This window comes from Belonocnema kinseyi, chromosome 5 (assembly GCF_010883055.1).
Source record: "Belonocnema kinseyi isolate 2016_QV_RU_SX_M_011 chromosome 5, B_treatae_v1, whole genome shotgun sequence".
Classification (NCBI taxonomy): Eukaryota; Metazoa; Arthropoda; class Insecta; order Hymenoptera; family Cynipidae; genus Belonocnema; species Belonocnema kinseyi.
The window spans coordinates 90,715,585-90,735,824 of NC_046661.1; the positions used below are offsets into that span (position 1 = coordinate 90,715,585).

The window sequence follows — 20,240 nt, forward strand, 5'->3', positions numbered from 1 at the left end:
TTTCCAAGTAATAAAATTCCAAAACTCTTTATTATATAACCGAATTGGAAAATTCTAAAATAATAAATTTCTCTACAGAACATTTCCGAATTATAGAATATCAAATCTATAGAAAACTCGCGAATTCGAAAATATTCGAATAATAAAATTCCCGAATAATAAGATTCCTGAATAATGGCATTCCAGAATTTGAAAATATTTTAATGATGAAGGTCACGAAAAGTTTATAAAATTACCGAATTGAAAAATTCTTGAATAATAAAATTCCTTACAGAAAATTTCCGAATAATAAAATATCCAAAATAGAAAATTTTCAAAAAATAAAATTTCCAAATAAAACAATTCCCGAATAATACCATTCTCGAAATGGGAAAATTTTAAAAATAATTAAATTCCCGAACAGTTTATGATATTATTGAATTGAAAAATCCCCTATAAACAATTGCCGAATTATAAAATATCCGAACTAGGAAATTCCGAGTTACATAATTCCAGAATAATAGGATTCCCGAATGATACGATTTCCGAATGATAAAATTCACGAATTGCAAAATTTCCAAATAATAAAAGTCCCTAATACTTACTAATATTACCGAATAAACACATCTTGGTCTCAAACAAAGATTTAAATTTCAAACTCAAAAAGATGATTTTTTAAACAGTTAAATTTTTAACTAAAAAGATTGATTTTTTACAACAACAAGAAAAAAGATTTTTTCAACAATATTGTTGAATTTTAAAACCGAAGGGCAAATTGTTTATGAAACGGTTTAATTTTTAAACCGAACATATGATTTCTTTCCAAAAAAGTTACTTTTCTATCCTTAAATAAAATTTGTATAAGAATAGTTTAATTTTTAAATAAGTACTTAAATGAAAACAAAAAGTATAAATTTCTAATAAAAAAAGTTCTCTTTTAACCGAACAGTTTATTTGTCTACTCAATTGTTAAATATTAAAAAAAACCAGATCCATAAAGAAACAATAATTTGAATTTTTAACTAAAAAGGAAGAAGTTTCCAGTCAGGAAAATCAATTTTTAACCAGAAATATAAATATTTAAACAAAAATAAATTTACTTACATTCTTAGAAAAAAATTCTAAACCAAAAAACAAAAGAATTTTCAACAAAATAGTTGAATTTTACATCAAATAGAGGCATTTTTAACACAAATAATTGATCTTAAAAAACACAAATTTTAAACAAAACGTATTAATTTTTTTTAAAATGGTTCAATTTTAAATTGAAAAGAACAAAGTATCTGAAAACCGGTTTAATTTTCAACCTAAAAATATAATTTTTTAACAAGAAAATTATTTCTTATATCAGAAAGCTTAATTTGTATAATAATAGATTAATTTTAAGCCAAATAGTTCAATTAAAAAAAAACGAATTTTTAACAAACCCTTTTGTTTTATAACCAAATAGTTTTATTTTATACCAAATTATTAAATTTCTAACCAAACCAGATTAATTTAGTTTCCAAAGTTTGTAATTTAAATCTAAAAGGATGAATTTTCTATCTAGAAGCTTTAATTGAGTATTAACGAATAAGTAAATAGTTTAAAGGGAATTGAGAAAGTTTCGATGAAAAAAGTTACGTTAAATAAAATGTATTTAAAAAAAAAATAAACATCTTTAAAGCTTATAGTGTGAAAAAATAAAAAATAATATAAGAATGTTTGCCTTCAGGCTCGACTGTCGAAAAACCGGCTAAACTCGGGAGATGGTTTTCTGTAGTTTTCCTCTCCTCTGGTCAAATTCAGCCGCGGGTTATCACTAAGAATTAGTAGTTTTCTACTAACACATATTCAGAGAACACTTTTTCATGTTTGCATAATTATTTTCTTACCTTTGCTCCCTTTTATTTGTTTATCATTTTTAATTATTTTTGTGTAATAGAGAAAAACAACGAGGCAATTAATAATAAAGACAATGGCCTCATTTTTTTCTGAGCTATTAAATTATTTTTCAGAATACAAAACACGTGCATTTGCTCCTAATAAAAGCGTAACATTATTGTCACTATCGATCGCTAAAATATGTAGTGTAAACAATTAATCGTGCGAGCATCATTAGCGAAATGCTAATGACAACAGTGAAAAGGAAAGAAGAAAGGAAGGGAAAAAGGAGGAGTGGATATAAAATATGCAGGGAAATTTTGCTGCAATTTAGCACCAACATTGTATAAACTTTGCAACATTTCATCAACTTTGCACCAACATTGCACCAATTTTATGCCAACATTGCATCAACTTTGCACCAAAATTGCATCAAATTTGGACCAACATTGTATCAACTTTGCACCAAAATTAAATCAAATTTGCACCGACATTGTATCAGGTGTTGCACCAATATTGCATCAACTTTGCACCAAAATTGCATCAACTTTGCACCAACATTGCACCAACTTTGCACCAACATTTTATCAACTTTGCACCAACTTTGCACCAACATTTTATCAGCTTTGCACCAACATTGCACTTGTATCAACTTTGCACTAAAATTGAAGCAACTTTGCACCAAAATTGCATCAAATTTGCAAGAAAATTGCATCAACTTTGAACCAATAATGCAACATTGTATCAACTTTTCACAAAAATTGCATCAAGATTGCATTAGCTTTTGAACCAAAAATTGCATTAACTTTGCACCAACATTGCATCAACCTTGCACCAACTTTGCATAATATTTTTCGGCATTACTCACCATGAAAGCTTCTCGAAATTTATTGGACATGATGTTGTAAAGAATTGGGTTGATTGTCGTTGAGACGTAGTAGAGAACTCCAGAGAGATAAGTAAATAGAAGGTAGAGAAACTCTTCCATCGGTCCCTTCGAACTCATGTGGTCCTCGGAATTAGTACCGTAAATGGCAATTAGCCTCTGTACGTGAAATGGCGCCCAACAAATGAAGAACGCCACGACCACTGCCACTGTAACAAAATATTAACTAACAATTATTTGATTAATTAAATAATTGACAAACCAACAATAATATAAAGTTGCACTTTTGAGCACCTTTAATCCTGAAATATTGATATGTATTTATAATTTTTATTAAATAATAACATAATAATAATTTTACATAAAATTTTACACATTTTTGACAATGACCCATATCCTTGGAATAATTTCATGTTGATTTATAATTTGACCTATCTTCGACAATTATGTTTACCTAAATAGTACTATTTTCGAAAAAAGTAAAATGAATGATCTCATCATCGAAAACAATAACAATTTAACTAATTCTTAAAAAATGTAAATAAATTCACTGGTAATTTTCCGGTTTTTTCTAGTCATTTCCCGGTCTAGTGGGAAACCGGAAAAAATTATTTTTAAAATTTTTCATATTTTTGTTTAAAATATCCAATTTGAGGTGAAATACGCGAACAAGATTTTTACTTGCTTTAAAATTAAACATTTTTTCTAAATTTTTTACCGATTTTCAATTTAAAATGATAACATAACCTAAACTTTTTCAAAAAATGGGAATCTGGAATCTTCTATGAGAAATACATTTTTTCAAATTAAAAATACAAATTCTTGACGAAAAAGAATAACATAAACTAAAATTGTTCCATAGGTCATTATCCCTTTTGAAATCGAATGATTTTTAATTAAAAATTTCGATTTTCAGCATGAAAATACAACATAACCTAAAATCGTACAAAAATTCTAAATCTTTCCAGAAATTTTATGAATTTCAAACATTCCAATTTTTTTTACGAAAAACACTATCTTTAATTTCACACGTACACAAATTTGTTGTCTACGTTCAAATATAATTATGTATTACTTAAAATGACGATTTCCAAAGGAAAACGATAAGATATCCTAAAATTTCTAACAAAATGTGATTTTTCTTTAAAATATAATTTTTTCACCAAAAACACAAATTTCGGACGATAAATAATAATATAATCTGAAATTATTAAAAAATTATAAACCTTGCTCAGATTATAATTAGTTTTTTTTTTTAAATTACCAGTTTTCGATTTGAAATGACAATGAAACCGAACATTGTTGAAAAAATTTGAATCTTCTTCAAACTTGAATAATTTTTTATTAAAAATTTAAATTTTAACGAAAAGAATTATCACAATTTATAATTTTGCAAGATTGTAAATTTTATTATTTCAATCGAAAATTGTTGAAAACAAGTCTTATAAATGCTGTATAAAAATGACAATTTCTGGCAAAAAAGCTAACATAAACGAAAAACAAAACTTGCAGAACAATTTTGTATCTTCGAAATCTAGTAATTTTTTATTAAAAATCGATATAATTTTACAAAGATTCTATAGAATATTCAAAATATTTTCAAACTTTTTAGATATGTCAAATAAAAATTTTAATAAAAAAGTGAATCTTCAATCAAATATTCCAAATCCAAAAAGACCAATTTTCTACCAAATATTTGAATCCTCAAACAAAAAAAGATGAATGTTCGATCAATTTTATTTTTAACTACAGAAGATTAAATGCTTGCAAAAAAAGAAAAATTTTATACAAAATGTTTATTTTTTTAACACTAAAATATTAATTTTTAGCAAAAAAGTTATTTACAACAATATCGTTAAATCCGCAACCAAAACAGGATTTTAATTATGATGAAAAAAGTTGAAATCTTAATAGAAAAAGATAATATTTTTAGTAAAAGAATTTGAAGATGAATTTAAAGAAAAATTGTTGAATTTAAAAAAAATTTAGTTCAGAAAGTAAATAAATCTTAGACAAATTATAATTAAAAGGGGGAAAAAATTATAAGATTTCAGAATAGTCGAAAATTATCTTGAAAATTTTGAATTTTTTGTTATCTCACGTGAATTTAGAAAATTTGAGTCAGTTTACAAAATATCAAAGACATTTTGACGCGGAGAACATATAAAAAGTAGTTTATAAATCTTCTGTAATTGTTATTTGAAAACTAGATTTTCAATTTTTTTTGCAAATCTTCAAAAATATGAATTTTATCTCAAGTTTTTGAAATATTTTCAAATAAATTATGTTTTAATATTTTGGAAATATTTTCAAATAAACGTTGTTGAAAGGTTTTAGAATTTTTAATTATTTTTGAACATTTTTTAAAACTTTTATATTACTTTGGAAAATTTTTGAAAATTTTGTCAAATCTTCTGAAATGATTCAAATTACTTCGAAAATTATTTTTAAAATTTGTAAAATTAAAAAAAATGCCTTAAAATCTTCCAGATTCTTTCTTGACATATTTCGCATCCTTTTGAAATGTTTTGAAATCTTTCAAAATCTTTTTAAAAAATCTCGTACAAAAAATTTTATTAAACAAGAAAGTAATAAAAAAATTTCTCAGGAATATTAAGACAATTTTTTTATTCTCTTGAAATCTCTTAGAAGTCTTTAAAATAATCATCAAAAATTAAAAATTTGTTTTAAATTTGTTCAAATTTGTTCAATTTAATTTTGCAATCTTGAAAAACTGGAACATTATGCTTTAAAATCTTATAAATTCTTTTCGGAAATTTTAGGAAACTTCTTGAAATGTGTTAGAATATTTTCTTAAAATTAATTTGAAATTAATTTAATTAATTTTAAAATTAATTCTCTTACAAACTTTCAAAATTTTATTAAAAAATTTTCCTGAATTTACATTTTGTTTACAATTTTTGGAAAAAATTATAAAATCATTTTTGAATCTTTAAAAAAATTGTTTAATGAATGTAAGGATTCTTAATTGAAATTCTAGTGAAATAAGAGCAATATTAAATAACAATATTTCTTTAATTTGTTTTTAAAAACTATTTTTTAATTTCGACTTTAAAAATGATTAGTTTCTACATTTTAAGTATCCTTTGAATCTTAGAATCATTGGGATATTTTTTTTTTTAATTTTAGCAATAAGCCTATTTAAAAAATAATATTAAAAACATTATATTTAAATATTTAATATTCATCCCTATTTTTCTGTATAAATAAAAAACTTTATACATAAGAGAAATCCTCCGATAGTGAATAATCAATAATTAAAAATAATAAGGAACATAAAATAATTAATTTAATTAAATTAATTGTAAATTCACTGCAGGAAAAGGTCCCCCTATATTAAACTGGATCAATTAAAAAAAATTCTAGAATCCTTTGGCTTCTAAAAATTAGAACCGTTCTCCCAAACAACAATGAAAAACTTTTCCTGAAATTTTACTTGGACAAAAGTTTCGAAAAAAGGGTAATTGATGATATGCGATTAGAGGATCCTATTTATATACTTTACCCTTATTCCACGCTTTGGGTGCAAAAATGAAGGACGTGATCTGCTTTCTTGATAGGCTATCATGAAGATACAACATTTGGAAAGACTTTCCGAATTGTGAGAAAAAAAAGTGACCGTAAAATTTCATTTCCGAAATTCCCTGATTTTTCGCTGATTTCCCCCAACCAATTTTTCATTTTTCCTAACCATTAATGTTCAAAGATCAGCATTTTGATCGTGTAAGATAATTAACATGGAATTTTTTATAAATGACAGAAAAAAATTTCAGAATAAAAATTAAAAATGTAAAATTTATTTATTTATGCAAATAGGCATTTTCTGTGATAAGAGATAAATTTTTTATGAAAGGACGAATTTGTAACACCAAATTTAAATTTTCGACCAAAACAGGATTTTTTAAAACCAAATAATTAAATTTTCGAGAGCGTGGAATTTTTAATCCAATTTTTTAATTTTTTATCTACGAAGATGAATTTTCATCTAAGAAGCTTAATTTTCAACGAAAATGATGCATTTTTAACAAAATAATTAAATTTTTTAGATGATAGTTGAGTTTAAAAAAAATTAAATTTATTTATGTAAAATTTTATTAATATATGTCATAGCTAAAATAATTCATTTTTAACAAAAACTAAAATTTTTTAACAAAATACTTAAATTTTCAACCAAACTGACGTTGGCATTTCTACTTAAAGGTATTTTAATTTTCTGTAGAAAAACTGTTAAATTAAACAAAAAAATAAGAATTTTTTAACAAAAGATTTGATTTTTTAAACAAGAAAGATTTTTAAATTATTAAAAAAAGTCTCATCTAAAATGTTGAGTTTCCGGGTAATAAATAGGAATTTTTGGAAACAAGTTCAATTAACAACACATGAATATGAATTTTCTACCATAGTGATTGCATTTTTTACTATAAAATATAAAATTTCAACAAAATAACTGAATTTTCAAAGAAAAAAAAATTTCAGCAAAAATGGAATAACTATATTTTTAGTAAAAATTAACTGTCAAAAGAAAAAAAAAACTAATTTTTAGAAAAAATGGTTAAATTTTTAACTAAAGAAATGTACTTTTCGATAAAATAATGCGAATGCAATAGAAAATATAATTTGTTGACCAAACAGTTGAATTTTCTATTACAAAAAATAAGTTTAAAAAAAATAAATGAATTTTTAACCAATATTTTTTTTCTAACTGAATGTCAATCCTAATACTTGAATTTTTAACAAAAAACGTTAGTTGTCTACCAAAAAAAGAAAAATTTTCAACAAAAAAGATAAATTCTCAATTATAGGAGACAAACTTTAAATTTTTTTCTAACAAACAAATTTATTTTTTACCAAAAAAGAATTTCTACAAAAAAAATGTTTAAAAATTTAGTTTAATTTGCAGTTAAATAAGTTAATTTTTATTATAAAAAAAGACAGTTTTCAACCAAAGAATAAATTTGTAACCAAGGACATTTTTAAATAAATAGTTAAATTCTCAAATGAAGATAAATGTTCAACCAAGCATGAAATAAATAATTTTTCAGTTAAGGACTAATTTTGAAGAAGTTAAGAAAATAGTTAAATTAAAAAAAAAATGTTTTGAATAAAAATAATGAATCATCAACCATAATAATGAACTTTCAACAAAGTAAGTAAATTTTTAATTCAAGAAGATACATTTTCTATATTTTTGATATTTAATAAAAAGTGGAATAGCTTCATTTGTGGTAAAAAAATTAATAAAAAACACCTAATTTAGAACAAAATGTAATAAACTTATAACCAAAGACATGAATTTTTAACTAAAATGATGCTTTTTCCATAAAAAATTTATTTTTAATCAATAGTTGAATTTTCAACCCAGAAGGTAAACTCTGTACGAAAAAAAGTCAAATATCCAATAAAATAAATGAATTTTTAACAAAAAACAAAATAGTGCATTTTTAGCCAAAAAGATTAAATGTCTACAAAAATTTTTTTTAGGTGAGAAATGGCATACTTAAATTTTAGATTACATAAATTCATTTTTAATAAAAAAATTCATTTTGAAACAAAAAAATGAAATTTCAACATAGAAGAATAATTTTCTACCAAGAAAGAATAATTTTTAACAAAGTCCATAAATTTGAAAGCAAACATATAAAGTTTTAATTTAATTTTTAACCTAATAGATCAATTTTCAACTAAAAACGTGAATCAGTTACTGAGAAAATTAATATTCTACCACAAAGGACAACATTTTAATAAAATACAAAAGATTTAAATCATATAGTTGAAATGAAATAGTTAAACGTCCAGTTAAAAAGTTAACTATAAAAAAAAATTTGCAAGCCAAAAAATTAAATTTTAAATAAAAATTTTAAATTTCCTACTACAAAAGACAAAGTCTTAACATACTAAAATAATAAATACTAAAATTTTGAACCAAAAAGTGGAATTGTCACTCAAAAAGATACATTTTCACCCAAACATGCAATAATAGAATTTTCAGTTACAAAAATAATATAAAAAATGTTGACAAAATAGTTAAATATTGAAAAAGGAGTTTCACTTACAACTAAGTAGTTGAATTTTAAACCAAAAGGATTTTTATGTAAAATACAAAAAACAGTTGAATTCAATAAAAATACGAATTTTTAACAAAATAAATAAATTTAAAATTAAAAAAAAAATGAATTTTGTAGCAAAAACCGAACAGTTACAAATCATTAAAAAAATTCATTTTCAAGCAAAAAAAGAATGTTAAACAATTGAGAAAAATGTTAGACAATGAAATGAAGTTTAAACTTATTTGACGATTCTTTAATAAACAATTGATTTTTAACCAAATCGTTAAATTTTAAATACCGAAGATAAATTTTCTACCAAAAAAAAGAAAAATTGCCAATTTAATAATCGAATTTTCAAATAAAAAATGTAAATTTTTAACAAAAAATAGAATAGTTTAATCTTAACTTAAAAAAATAAGTTTTTAACCAAACAAAATTAATTTTTAAGGAAATAGTTTAATTTTCAACAGAAAAGATTAAGTAAATATACAAGAATTTTTACAAGAAAAGAATTTTTTTAGATGAAAAATGGAATCCTGAAGTTTAAGTTTCAAAAAAGTTAATTTTTAATAAAAAAATTTTTTTAACCAAAGAAATGCAATTTCAACCAAGAGGATTTATTTTCTAGCAAAAAGCAATAACTTTAAATAAAATTCATCAATTTCGAACCAAAAATTTTAATTTATAATTCAATTCTTAAACTAATAGTTAAATTTTCAACTGAAAAGGTGAATTAGTTATCAAGAAGATTACAAAACCACAAAATATAAAACTTTATTAAAATACAAAAATTTTCAAACAAATAGTTACATTTGCAAGCGAAAAAGATCAAATTTCTACCAAAAATAAAATATTTAAACTTACAATTAAAAATAATAATTTTTGATAAAAAAAATTTTTCGTGTCAAAAGAATGGCACGAAAAATCAAAAAGATTTTTATTTGTAATGCGAAAACAGTTTAATTTAAAAAAAAAACTACGAATTTTTAGCAAAATAAATAAATTTTTTACTGAAAAATGATTAATCCTCTAGAAAAAATAGAACAGCTACATTTTTAGCAAAAAAACTCATTTTCAAACAAAAAAAAACGAATTTTACACAAATTTTTTAAAATTTTAATCAAAGAAAGGAACTTTTCACTAAAATGATGATTATTCAATGAAAAAATTAATTTTTAAACAGATAGTTGAATTTTAAACACAGAAATGAATTTTTTACCAAAAAAAGATGAATTTTAATAGAATAGATGAATTTTCATCTAAAAAAAAAATAAATTTTCAACAAAAAATAGAATAGTTTAATCTTAGGTTAGAGGAATAAGCTTTTAAACAAATAAAATAATTTTTCCAAGAAATAGTTAAATTTTGAACGGAAAAAATTAAATGTATATAACAATTTTTTTAGACGAAAAATGGGATACTTAAATTTAAGTTAAAAAAAAATTCAATAAAGAAAACTAATTTCCAACTAAAGAAATGATGTTTCAACCAAGCAGATTAATTTTCTAACAATAAGAATATTAAAAAAAAACATAAATTTGTAACCAAACATTTGAAGTTTTAATTTAATTTTCAACCCCACAATTAAATTTTCAACTAAAAATTTGAATCTTTCATCAAAACGAAATAGTTTCAAACAACAAAGTTGCATTTTTGATCAAAAATCATAAATTTTAAACAAAAAATGGAATATTTTAGTTTTAAGTTAGGGAGATAAGTTTTCAACCAAAACAGAATTAATTTTCAAGGTGATAGTTAAATTTTCAACTAAAAAGATTAAATGTATATAAAAACTTTGTTCAGAAAAAATGGGATACTTGATTTTATGTTAAAAAAATCAATTTTCAATTGTAAAAAACTAATTTTTAACGAAAGAAATGAAATTTTAATCAAACATTTTTATTTTTACTTTAATTTTCAACCTAATATTTAAATTTTCAACTAAAAAAGCTAATAAGTCACCAAAAGATAACATTTCAATAAAATACAGACATTTTCAAACGAATAGTTGAATTTTCAACTAAACAAGATAAATTTTCTACCAAAAGTTAAATATTTAAATATTTAAAACTGTACTTCAATTTTCAACGTAGTAGTAGTATCACTTTCAACTAAGTGATTTAATTTTGAATCAAAAAATTTTTTATTTAACATACAAGAAGAGTCGAATTAAATAAAAAGTACGAATTTTCCACACAAAATTTGAATCCTTAACCAAAATGGAATAATTTTAAACAACGCAGTTGTTTTTTTAAACAAAAAATCATAAATTAAGAAAAAAAAATTTTATTCGTAAATTAGAGGAATCAGTTATACGAAAAATGGAAAACTTAAATTTAAGTTTAAGAAAAATAATTTCTAATTAAAAAAAAATAATTTTAAAACAAAGAAATGAAATGTAAACCAAAAACATTAATTTCTTTTAAAATTCTTCACAACAAATTTGAATCCTTAACCAAAACAGAAAAATTTGAAACAACGCAGTTGCATTTTTAACTAAAGATAATGAATTTTCATCCATTTTCCGATTGATTTTCTTAAAATTGTAAAAATTTTCTATGAAATTATACGCTATTTTTTATGTAATTTATCGGACGATGACATTTGATGCTCACAAACAAATAATTTTTCTATTTAACGTCCAGTTGACATTTGTTTTTCAATCAATTTTATTTTGTAATCTCAATCGAATCGTTGTAATTACTAATGAAAACCTGTTTCATCGAGACATCGAGTGAAAGGTTAATTATTTGCGAAAAGTTCTACTTATAATATAATGAAAATTAATTTCCGCGCTAATTTAAATGCTACTGTTTTGGTATATTTTTAATGCCGAAGGTTCCAAAACGTATTTTCTTTCATCGATAGAAGGACACAAAATTTATATCTGAACCACAGATATTTGAAGAGAGTATAGAACTGGATAATCAAAATTTTTCCAAAAATGGTTTGATTGCATAAAAAATATTAAAAAAATCAAATAGAAAAAAAGTTTAATACAGTCAGTAATTTTATTTTATTTTTTTATTTTAGTTAAAATTTTAACGCTGTAGAGACTTCACACTCTTTCACCTACCCCCTTTTTTTAATAAACTATCCCTGTTTTGCCATTTTTGCTTTCATTTGAAACATTAAAATTAAAAAAAAACAATTTTTTAAAAATTACTAATATAATTTAAGGTAAAAAATATTATTTTAAAACTTAGAAATGATTTATTTAAACAGTATTTTATTGCATCTGAATTTTTTCTATGGCATCGAACAAATTTTAAAAAAAAGATCAAGTGCTATTAGTTGATAGCTTATTTTTTCGAAAAAAGCATTCCTTACAACTTTACTGTTTTCAAAAAAAAAATCTATGTCTGAAATCGATACAAGAATCTTTTTATAGAAAACGTTTTTAAATAAATAACTATATTTAAAGATAATTTACCTTTTTTAAAAATTAGAAACGGTTTTAATTCTTTAAATCAGCGATACATTTTTTCAGATACCTTGTTTTTGGCACAAAAAAAATAGAGCTGAATAATAAAATCCTAATAATTTTGGTTAAAAGTGAGCTCTTTTTTGCTGAAATTTTTATATTTTGATTCAAATGTAATTATTATTTTGAAAATTCTTCTTCTATTGGTTTGAAAATTCGTCTCTTTGTAGAAATGTAGTATTAAAAAAAAAAATTTTATGGTTGAAATATCAATTACCATACTTCGCGTTAAGAGTTGATAATTTTTAGTTGAAATTTCAAGGAATTTTTCTAAAATTAATTTCTTTGATTAAACTTTCATTATTTCAGTTAAAAAATCATCTTTTCATTTAAAAAGGTACTTACTTTGTTGTAAGTTTTTTTTATTACAATTTTTTTTTAATTAAAATATTTTTGCGTGTAACATCAACTTTTGCATTTTTAGTAGATAATTCACATTTTTGGGTTGAAAATTTAACTGGTTTGTAAAAATATAACCTTCCTGACTTAAAGTGGGACGATGGTCGTGGGGGCTAAAGCGTAGGCTTTGGACCCACTCCTTCGGCTTGCGGGTTCGATTCTCGCCTCGCACTCTGGAAGAAACTCTCGGTGGCCCATGCGGTGAACACTAGCCTAGCAAGGGGAGTTGTTCATCTCCGGAGAGTCGTGGGACCACCGGTACCTCTAGAGAAAAAGGTTTTCTCTAAGTACTTAAGGCTGTTGCTCTTGGTGGTTCGGAACCCACCTTAAACTGTTAGGTCTCCCTTCCACCACCAAGTAAGTGTGTGGAGGGTGTGTAAAGGAATAGAGAAGGTGTAAGAAAAATGTTAAACCCTTAGGGGACACATTAGAAGCTGCCACTTACTACTACTACTACTACCTTCCTGACTTGAAAATAAATCAATTTGGTTAATATTTTTTCCTTTTATCAATGAAAAAAACTTTTTTGCTGTAAATAAAATATTTTCTTAAAAATTCGTCTTTTTTGGATGAATTTATCTGTTTTTTTTTTAATTTAAAGTTCAAATTTTTCTTGTTTGAAATATCAACTATTAAATTTTTCGTGAGGAATTAATCTTTTTTGGTTGAAAATTTAACGAAACTGTTAAAAATACATTTTTGTCCTTGCATCATTTTATTGCAAAGTTCATCTATTTCTTTAAAAATGTAACTATAATTTTCGGAAAATTATTATTTTTAGCTTAAATTCAAATGTTTGTTTTTAAGGAAACCCTATTTTGAATAAAACATAAACTTTTACATTTTTTGTTGAGAATTTATATTGTTTAATTGCAAATTTGATTATTTAATTGACAAAATTATAATTTCTAGAAAATAAAACCGTTTTATTCCAAATTTGTCTTCTTGTGTTAAAAATCACCTACTTTGTTTAAAATCCTTTTTTTTTCGCTGAACTCAAATCGTTTTCATTTAAGCTTAGAACCTTTTTCGGTGAAACACAAAATTTTACATTTCTTTTTGAAAATTAATTTTTTTGGGGTTACAAACATTATTATTTGGTTGAAAAGTTTATTATTTGTTAAAAATTTGTCGTTTTTATTGAAAATTCGTATTTTTGGGTTTAACATTCCATTATTTGGTAGAAAATTTATTTAAAGTTTAGTTTTATTTATTTAAAAATTAATTATTATATATATTTATTTTTATTTATTATTATATATATTTAAAAATTAAATTTTATTTATTTAAAATTTAGTGGAAAATAAACTTTTTTGAAAATAATTCATATTTTTGGGTTGCAAATTAACTTTTCGGTCCTCTAAATAAAAATACAAAATATAGTAAAAAAATATAAAAGATAATAAGGTTAAAAACGAAAAATTACTTTCTTGTAATGTAGAAAAAAGAATAAAAATTTAAATTTCCCATTGAACTTCATACAATTGTTTATAAAAGAATGGCCGATTTTAGATGATAAAATATTCAAAATAAAAATTACTCCAACTTAACCAAATTTAAAAAAATAAAATAAAACAACATTTCTCTTCTAATTCAGAAAAAATTAAATAAACAATGTCTTCTCTTTCAACTCGATGAAAATTTTGATAAAAAGAGTTAGCTATTCCAATTTAGAGAAAATAGAAATTTCTTCCGTTCCAACTTGATAAAAATAAATGAAAAATTACTTTCTTCTAATTTAGAAAAAAAATAAAAAGTTTTCACCGTTAACTCAATACAAATTTCAAAAGGGAAAAATGGCCTATTCCAAATGATAAAATATTAAAAATAAAAATTATCTCACTTTTAACGCAATAAAAACCTTAAAGATAAAAAAAAATGTTCCTCTGCCATTTTATTTAAAAAATTTTAACAAAAATTCTTACCTTTCAACTTGATATAAATTTTGAAAATAGAGAAATTTGCCTTTCTATTTCAGAAAAAATTAAAAACAAAATTTTCTGCCTTCCATCTGAATAAAAAAAGCCTTCATTTAGATAAATTAAGCGATTTAATTTTTTAATTTACAATGTAATTATTGAAACAAGTGATTTTGAAATTATTTAAAATTATTTCAAAATTAAAAAACAGAAAGATCGATTAGTTTCGTTTCTTACAGAAAAATAAATTTATAAACAATTAGTTGGATTTTCAACAAAATTCATAAATTTTTAAGCAAAAAAAAATATCTGTAAGGCCGGAGAATTTTTAATTCTAAAATATTTATTTTCAACAAAAAAGTTAATTTGCAAATAAAACTCAAAATCTAAATTATGCATTTTCAAAAAAATAAGTTTTTCAAAACAAAATAGTAGAACTTTCAACTAAATCGATAAATTTTCAAGTTAAGAAAAAATGACGAATTTTTTCAGAAGGGAGCTGAATTTTGGACTAGATAGCTAATTTTCAACCAAAAAACATTATTTTTTAAACAAAAAATATGAATCTCCTGTCCAGAAACAAAAAAAAATTGCATTTAAAAAACTTAAATTCCTAACAAAATAATAACATTTTCCAGAAAACCTTTGCATCTTTAACCAAACAGTTTATTTTTACAACTAAAAACTCCAAAAATTTTGTCAAGAAAGTAGTTCAACTTTCAACAAAATTTAACGCCTAACGTAAAAAGTATAATTTTGCACCAAAAAGTCCAATGTCTAACAAAATAAATGAATTTTCAACGAAATAATTGAATTTTCAAACAGAAAAGATAAATTTTCAACCCAAAATGTAATATCTAAATTTTAAGTTTAGGAATCAACTTCTGACCAAGAAAAAAATTTTTTTTAATTAAAAATTTTTTGTTACTAAAATTATAAATCTTAACCTAAAAAGTGGAAATCGAATGTTAAAGCGTTGACAGAGGAAGTAGGGAAATACAGGGGGAGCAGAACGGTTTGGCGCGATTGTTTCGACGCTGCGGTTTAGGCGCCACAATGTTTAGACGCTAGAAGTTTAGGCGTCATTTAATTTTATTTAAATTTATTGACTTATGCGAAAAAATTTGTTCTAAGAACTCTAACCACAATGAGCAAATATGAGTCATAAGAAAAACAGTAGAGGTTAGGAAATGTACCTTAAGATTATTTCCCTAAAACCTTAAATGCAACTGAATAATGAATTTTATTGAAAATTTTTGAACATGAATAATTGAAGAAATAGTATAGCCCTACTGAATAAACGTCCCGCGTCTAAAAGTGCAGCACTAGAACTTCGCAACCCCTACATGTTCGGTGTATAAACGGTGGTGACTAAACGGTTGCGCCCAAACAGCAACGTCCAAACGGACACGTCTAAACGGTCGCGTCTAAGCGGTAGCATCCAAACGTTAGCGCCTGAGCATTAGCGTCCAAACAGTCGCGCCTAAACGATAGCGTCCAATCGGCCGTGTCTAAACGGTAGCGGCCAAACAGTCGCGCCTAAGCGGTAGCGTCCAAACGGGCGCACCTAAGTAGCAGCGTCCAAACGTTCGCACCTGAGCTGTAGCTTCTAAACGATTGCAATCATGTCAAAATCAAGCAGTCAGTTGTCGTTGGATTATTAAAATCAATTGAAAATTTGTTAGAATAGTTGATCCTCTTTGACATCCTATGAAATAAATGCCCCCATTCTGGTTAATTAATAATATAATGAAAGAATAAAATAAAAAAAATATAATAATGAAAGATTCTATATTAGTATTGGTTTTATTTAAATCATTTGGCAGACAGTAATTCCTCATGACCGACAATAAAAACGCAACTCGTACTTCACTGAAAAAAAATTAGGCCAAATTTCTAAACGCCCTAATGGCTAAACGTCCCGCGCCCAAAAGTCCAGCACTTGAATTTCGCAACGCTTACATGTCCGGCGTCTGAAATATAGCGTCTGCATGGTCGCGCCTAACCGATAGCGTTCAAATGGTAGCGCCTGAACGGTCGTGCCTAAACGGTAGTGTCCAAACAGTAGCGCCTGAGCAGTAGCGTCCAAGCGGTCGCGCCTAAACGGTAGCGTCCAAACGGTCGCGCCTAAGCGGTAGCGTCCAAACGTTCGCACCTAAGCGGTAGCATCCAAACGGTTAAAATCATATAAAAATCAAGCAGTTAGTCGTCGTTGGATTATTAAAATCAATTGAAAACTTCTTAGAATATTTTTAACTCTTTGATATCCTATGAAATAAATGCCTCTATTCTTTGGAATTAATAATATTAGAAAAGAATGAAATAAAAATAATATAATAATGAAAGATTCTACATACAAAATGTTACAATATTAGAGTATTATTCTCTAAATATTCATGAGTAGGGAAAATGAAAAATTAGTCAGTAAAAAGTCTGGGAATTTTGAAAAATTAAGTTTTGCGATCACCCTTAGAAAGTTGTACAGCACACAACATTATTTAACTTAAACAAATTTTATTTATATCAAAAAAATTCTATCGTGGATATAAGGTCAAACAAATGTTTGTTTGTTTTAAACAAAAAAATTTCTGATTGCTTTTATAGTGAAAAAATCAAATTACTGATAGTTGGGTAACAATTTAAATTTAAATATCTACAGCACGAAAACAAAAATAGGTAATAAATTTCAATCACCGATAAAATACGATGTTATCACCCAGTTTCCAGAAGATTGATGGGCTTAATATTTCTACCAAACTACGAGTACACAAATACACCGAGCGTTGCGTCTTGCTTGAAATTACATAAAATGCGGATCGATAAAAGTGCTGACGCGAAACGAGAAAATTTATTTCAAAAGTTTTCATCGGCCAGTGATAATGATTTCGTTCCTTTCGCTCATTAAGATCGAAATCTGTCAGAAATATCCTTCTTTATTAGTCATTTGACAAAAAGTTTCTGAGACTTTTAGAATCTAACTTATGGAATATCAAAATAAATCTGATAATTAATATATAATCCAAATTAGGTCACCTACGCAGTAATGTGGTCCAAATGAAGGCTTTTTTCGAAAAGTGAAAAAGCTTGCTAATTTTTTCAAAATCAGCGTGGTTAGAAAACTTTATTTTCTAAATTACCTGAAATTTCCCTCATTTTTCCTTAACAATTTTTCATTTTTTCTGATCAATAACAATTGAAGACTAGAATTATAATTTTGCAACATTTTCAGGACTCAGAGCCTAATGCTCTCAATTTAGGAGAAATAGAAAAAATAGGCCAATTTTAAAGAAAATGCAGGAAAACTAAGAAAACAAATTATTTTCAATGAAATTAATGCTGATACTAAAACGATTTTAATTCTTTAAATTTTAAGTCAAAGCATATTGAATTTTTAAATAAAATAGTTGAATTTTCATCCAGAAGAGATTTTCGATACAAAAAACAATTTGCAACAAAAAAATTAAGTTTTCTACTTAAAAGATCGAAAATTTTAGAAGACAGTAGAATTTTAAACAATAGTGTTCATTTTTAATAAATCAGTTGAGTTTTTAATTAAGAAAGGGGAATATGTATAAAAATAGTTCAGTTTTCAAGTTCATTAGAATTTTAAACGAAACAGTTCAATCTTCGAACAAAAAAGATGACAAAAAGGGTTTCTACTTTAACAATAAACTATTGCATTTTTAAGTAAACAATTTAATATTTACACCAAAGAGGCGAATTTTTTAGAAGACATTTGAACTTTTAGCCTGGAAAGTTAAATTTTAGAGTAAAAAATTGATTTTCAACCAGACCAGGTGAATGTTAAGTAAATAGTTGAATTTTTAAAACAAAAAGAAGAATTTTTAAAAGACAGTTGAGCTTGAGTTTTGTGCCTAAAAAGATGGATTTTGAACGAACAATAAAATTTTTGACAAAAAAAAATAAATAAATTTCACAAAATAGTTGAATTTTCAACAAAAAATTTAATTGTCCTCAAAATAATTCATTTTTAAGACAGAAAGAGGAAATTTTTAGAAGACAGTTGGACTTTTAAGTTTTGTGTCCAAAACGACAAATTTTCAACAACAACAACATTTTATCCAAAGAAGTTGAATTTATAAGAAGGCAGTTGATTTTCCAACAAAAAGTTTCTTTTTAACAGAGAAACATACATCTTAAACTAAAAAAGATGAATTTTTTATTCAAAAAGAGGAATTTTCAACAAAACAGTTAAATTTTTGATAAAAAAAATTGATTTCACAAAATAATGGAGTTTTCAACACAAAATTAAATTTAAAAAAAAATAGAAGACTAGTAAAATATATAAATTTGAAGAAAAATAATTAAATTTTCCACAAAATAGTGAAATTTATAACTAAATAGCGGGATTTTCAAAAAAAAAGTTAAACTTCAAACGAAAGAAATTAAATTTTTAATAAATTAGTAGAATTTTCAAGCCAAAAAGACCAATTTTAAACAAAAAAGTTGCATTTTTTACAAAACAAGAATACTTTTAGCAAAATGAACAAATTTTGAACAAAATAATTAGATTTTTAAATTAAAAAGTCTAATGAAAAGTTTTAACAAAATAGTGAAATTTTCATCAAAGTAACCAAATAGCTAAACTTTCGACATAAAAATATGAACATAAAAAATAAAATTTAATTTTGTGTCTGAAAAGATAAATTTTCAACAAAATGCATAAATTTTGAACCTAGTAGTTAGATTTCCAATTTTTCATTAACGAATGTTTAAATAGAAATAAAATTTCAAAATTTGCATGAAAAAATTAATTGAAACTTTGAAATTGACCAATTTTTCAAAAAATAGTTGAATTTCCAAACAAAAAGTTAAATTTGTAACCAAATAGTTTAATGTTCAACCAAAAAGATGCATTTTCAACTGAAATTTTAAATCTTCAAACAAAAAAAAATGAATTTTGAAAAAAGTAGTTCAGCTTTCAACCAATAAGTTGAATTTTAAATTTAAATAAAAAACAGTTTAATTTACACAAAAAATTAGAATTTTCAACAAAATACAGGAATCTTCAACAAAAATAGATTAATTTTTAACTAAGCGTTGTATTTTTACCCGAAGAAATTGATTCTCTACAAAAAAAAATTTTGAAAAAATACATACATTTTCAACTATGTACTCAAATTTTCAACTACAAAAGAGAAATTCCCAACAAAACACGGAATACTTTAATTTGCAGTTAAGAAAATTAATTTTCAACCAAGAAAAATAAATGATCAAAAAACATTTGAATTTTTAAGCAAAGAAATTAATTTTTAAATAAAAATTATAATTCTTCACTTAAAAAAAATGATTGACAAAGTAGTTCAGGTTTCAACCAAATAGCCAAAAATACAAATTTTCTACAAAAATGTCAAACTTCAAACTTGTATATCTAAACTTTTAAAACAAAAAAGTTCATTTTCGCTCGCAATTGTTGAATTTTTAAGTAAAATTAATGAATTTTTAACGAAAAGGGATGCCCGTAAATCCTGTGATAAATAAATAGAAATTTAAGAAACTTATGGTCTGAGCACAAAATAGTTTACATTAATAAAAAATTTTTTTTTTAATGCTTTAAAATTATTAGGCTAAAAAACTTGAAATTTTGCTATCATACATAGTGAGTGTTCCCTGATTTATTT

At 24.2% G+C, this 20,240-nt stretch overlaps 1 protein-coding gene across 1 annotated transcript in view; it reads right to left on the minus strand.

Moving 5' to 3' along the window:
• Nucleotides 1–20,240, minus strand: part of LOC117172468 (pyrokinin-1 receptor-like) — a 106,240-nt gene that overhangs the window by 17,013 nt on the left and 68,987 nt on the right. The window contains exon 2 of the mRNA XM_033360430.1: nt 2,711–2,937. Coding sequence (XP_033216321.1) covers nt 2,711–2,937 — 227 coding nt within the window. The remainder of the gene's footprint in view (nt 1–2,710; nt 2,938–20,240) is intronic.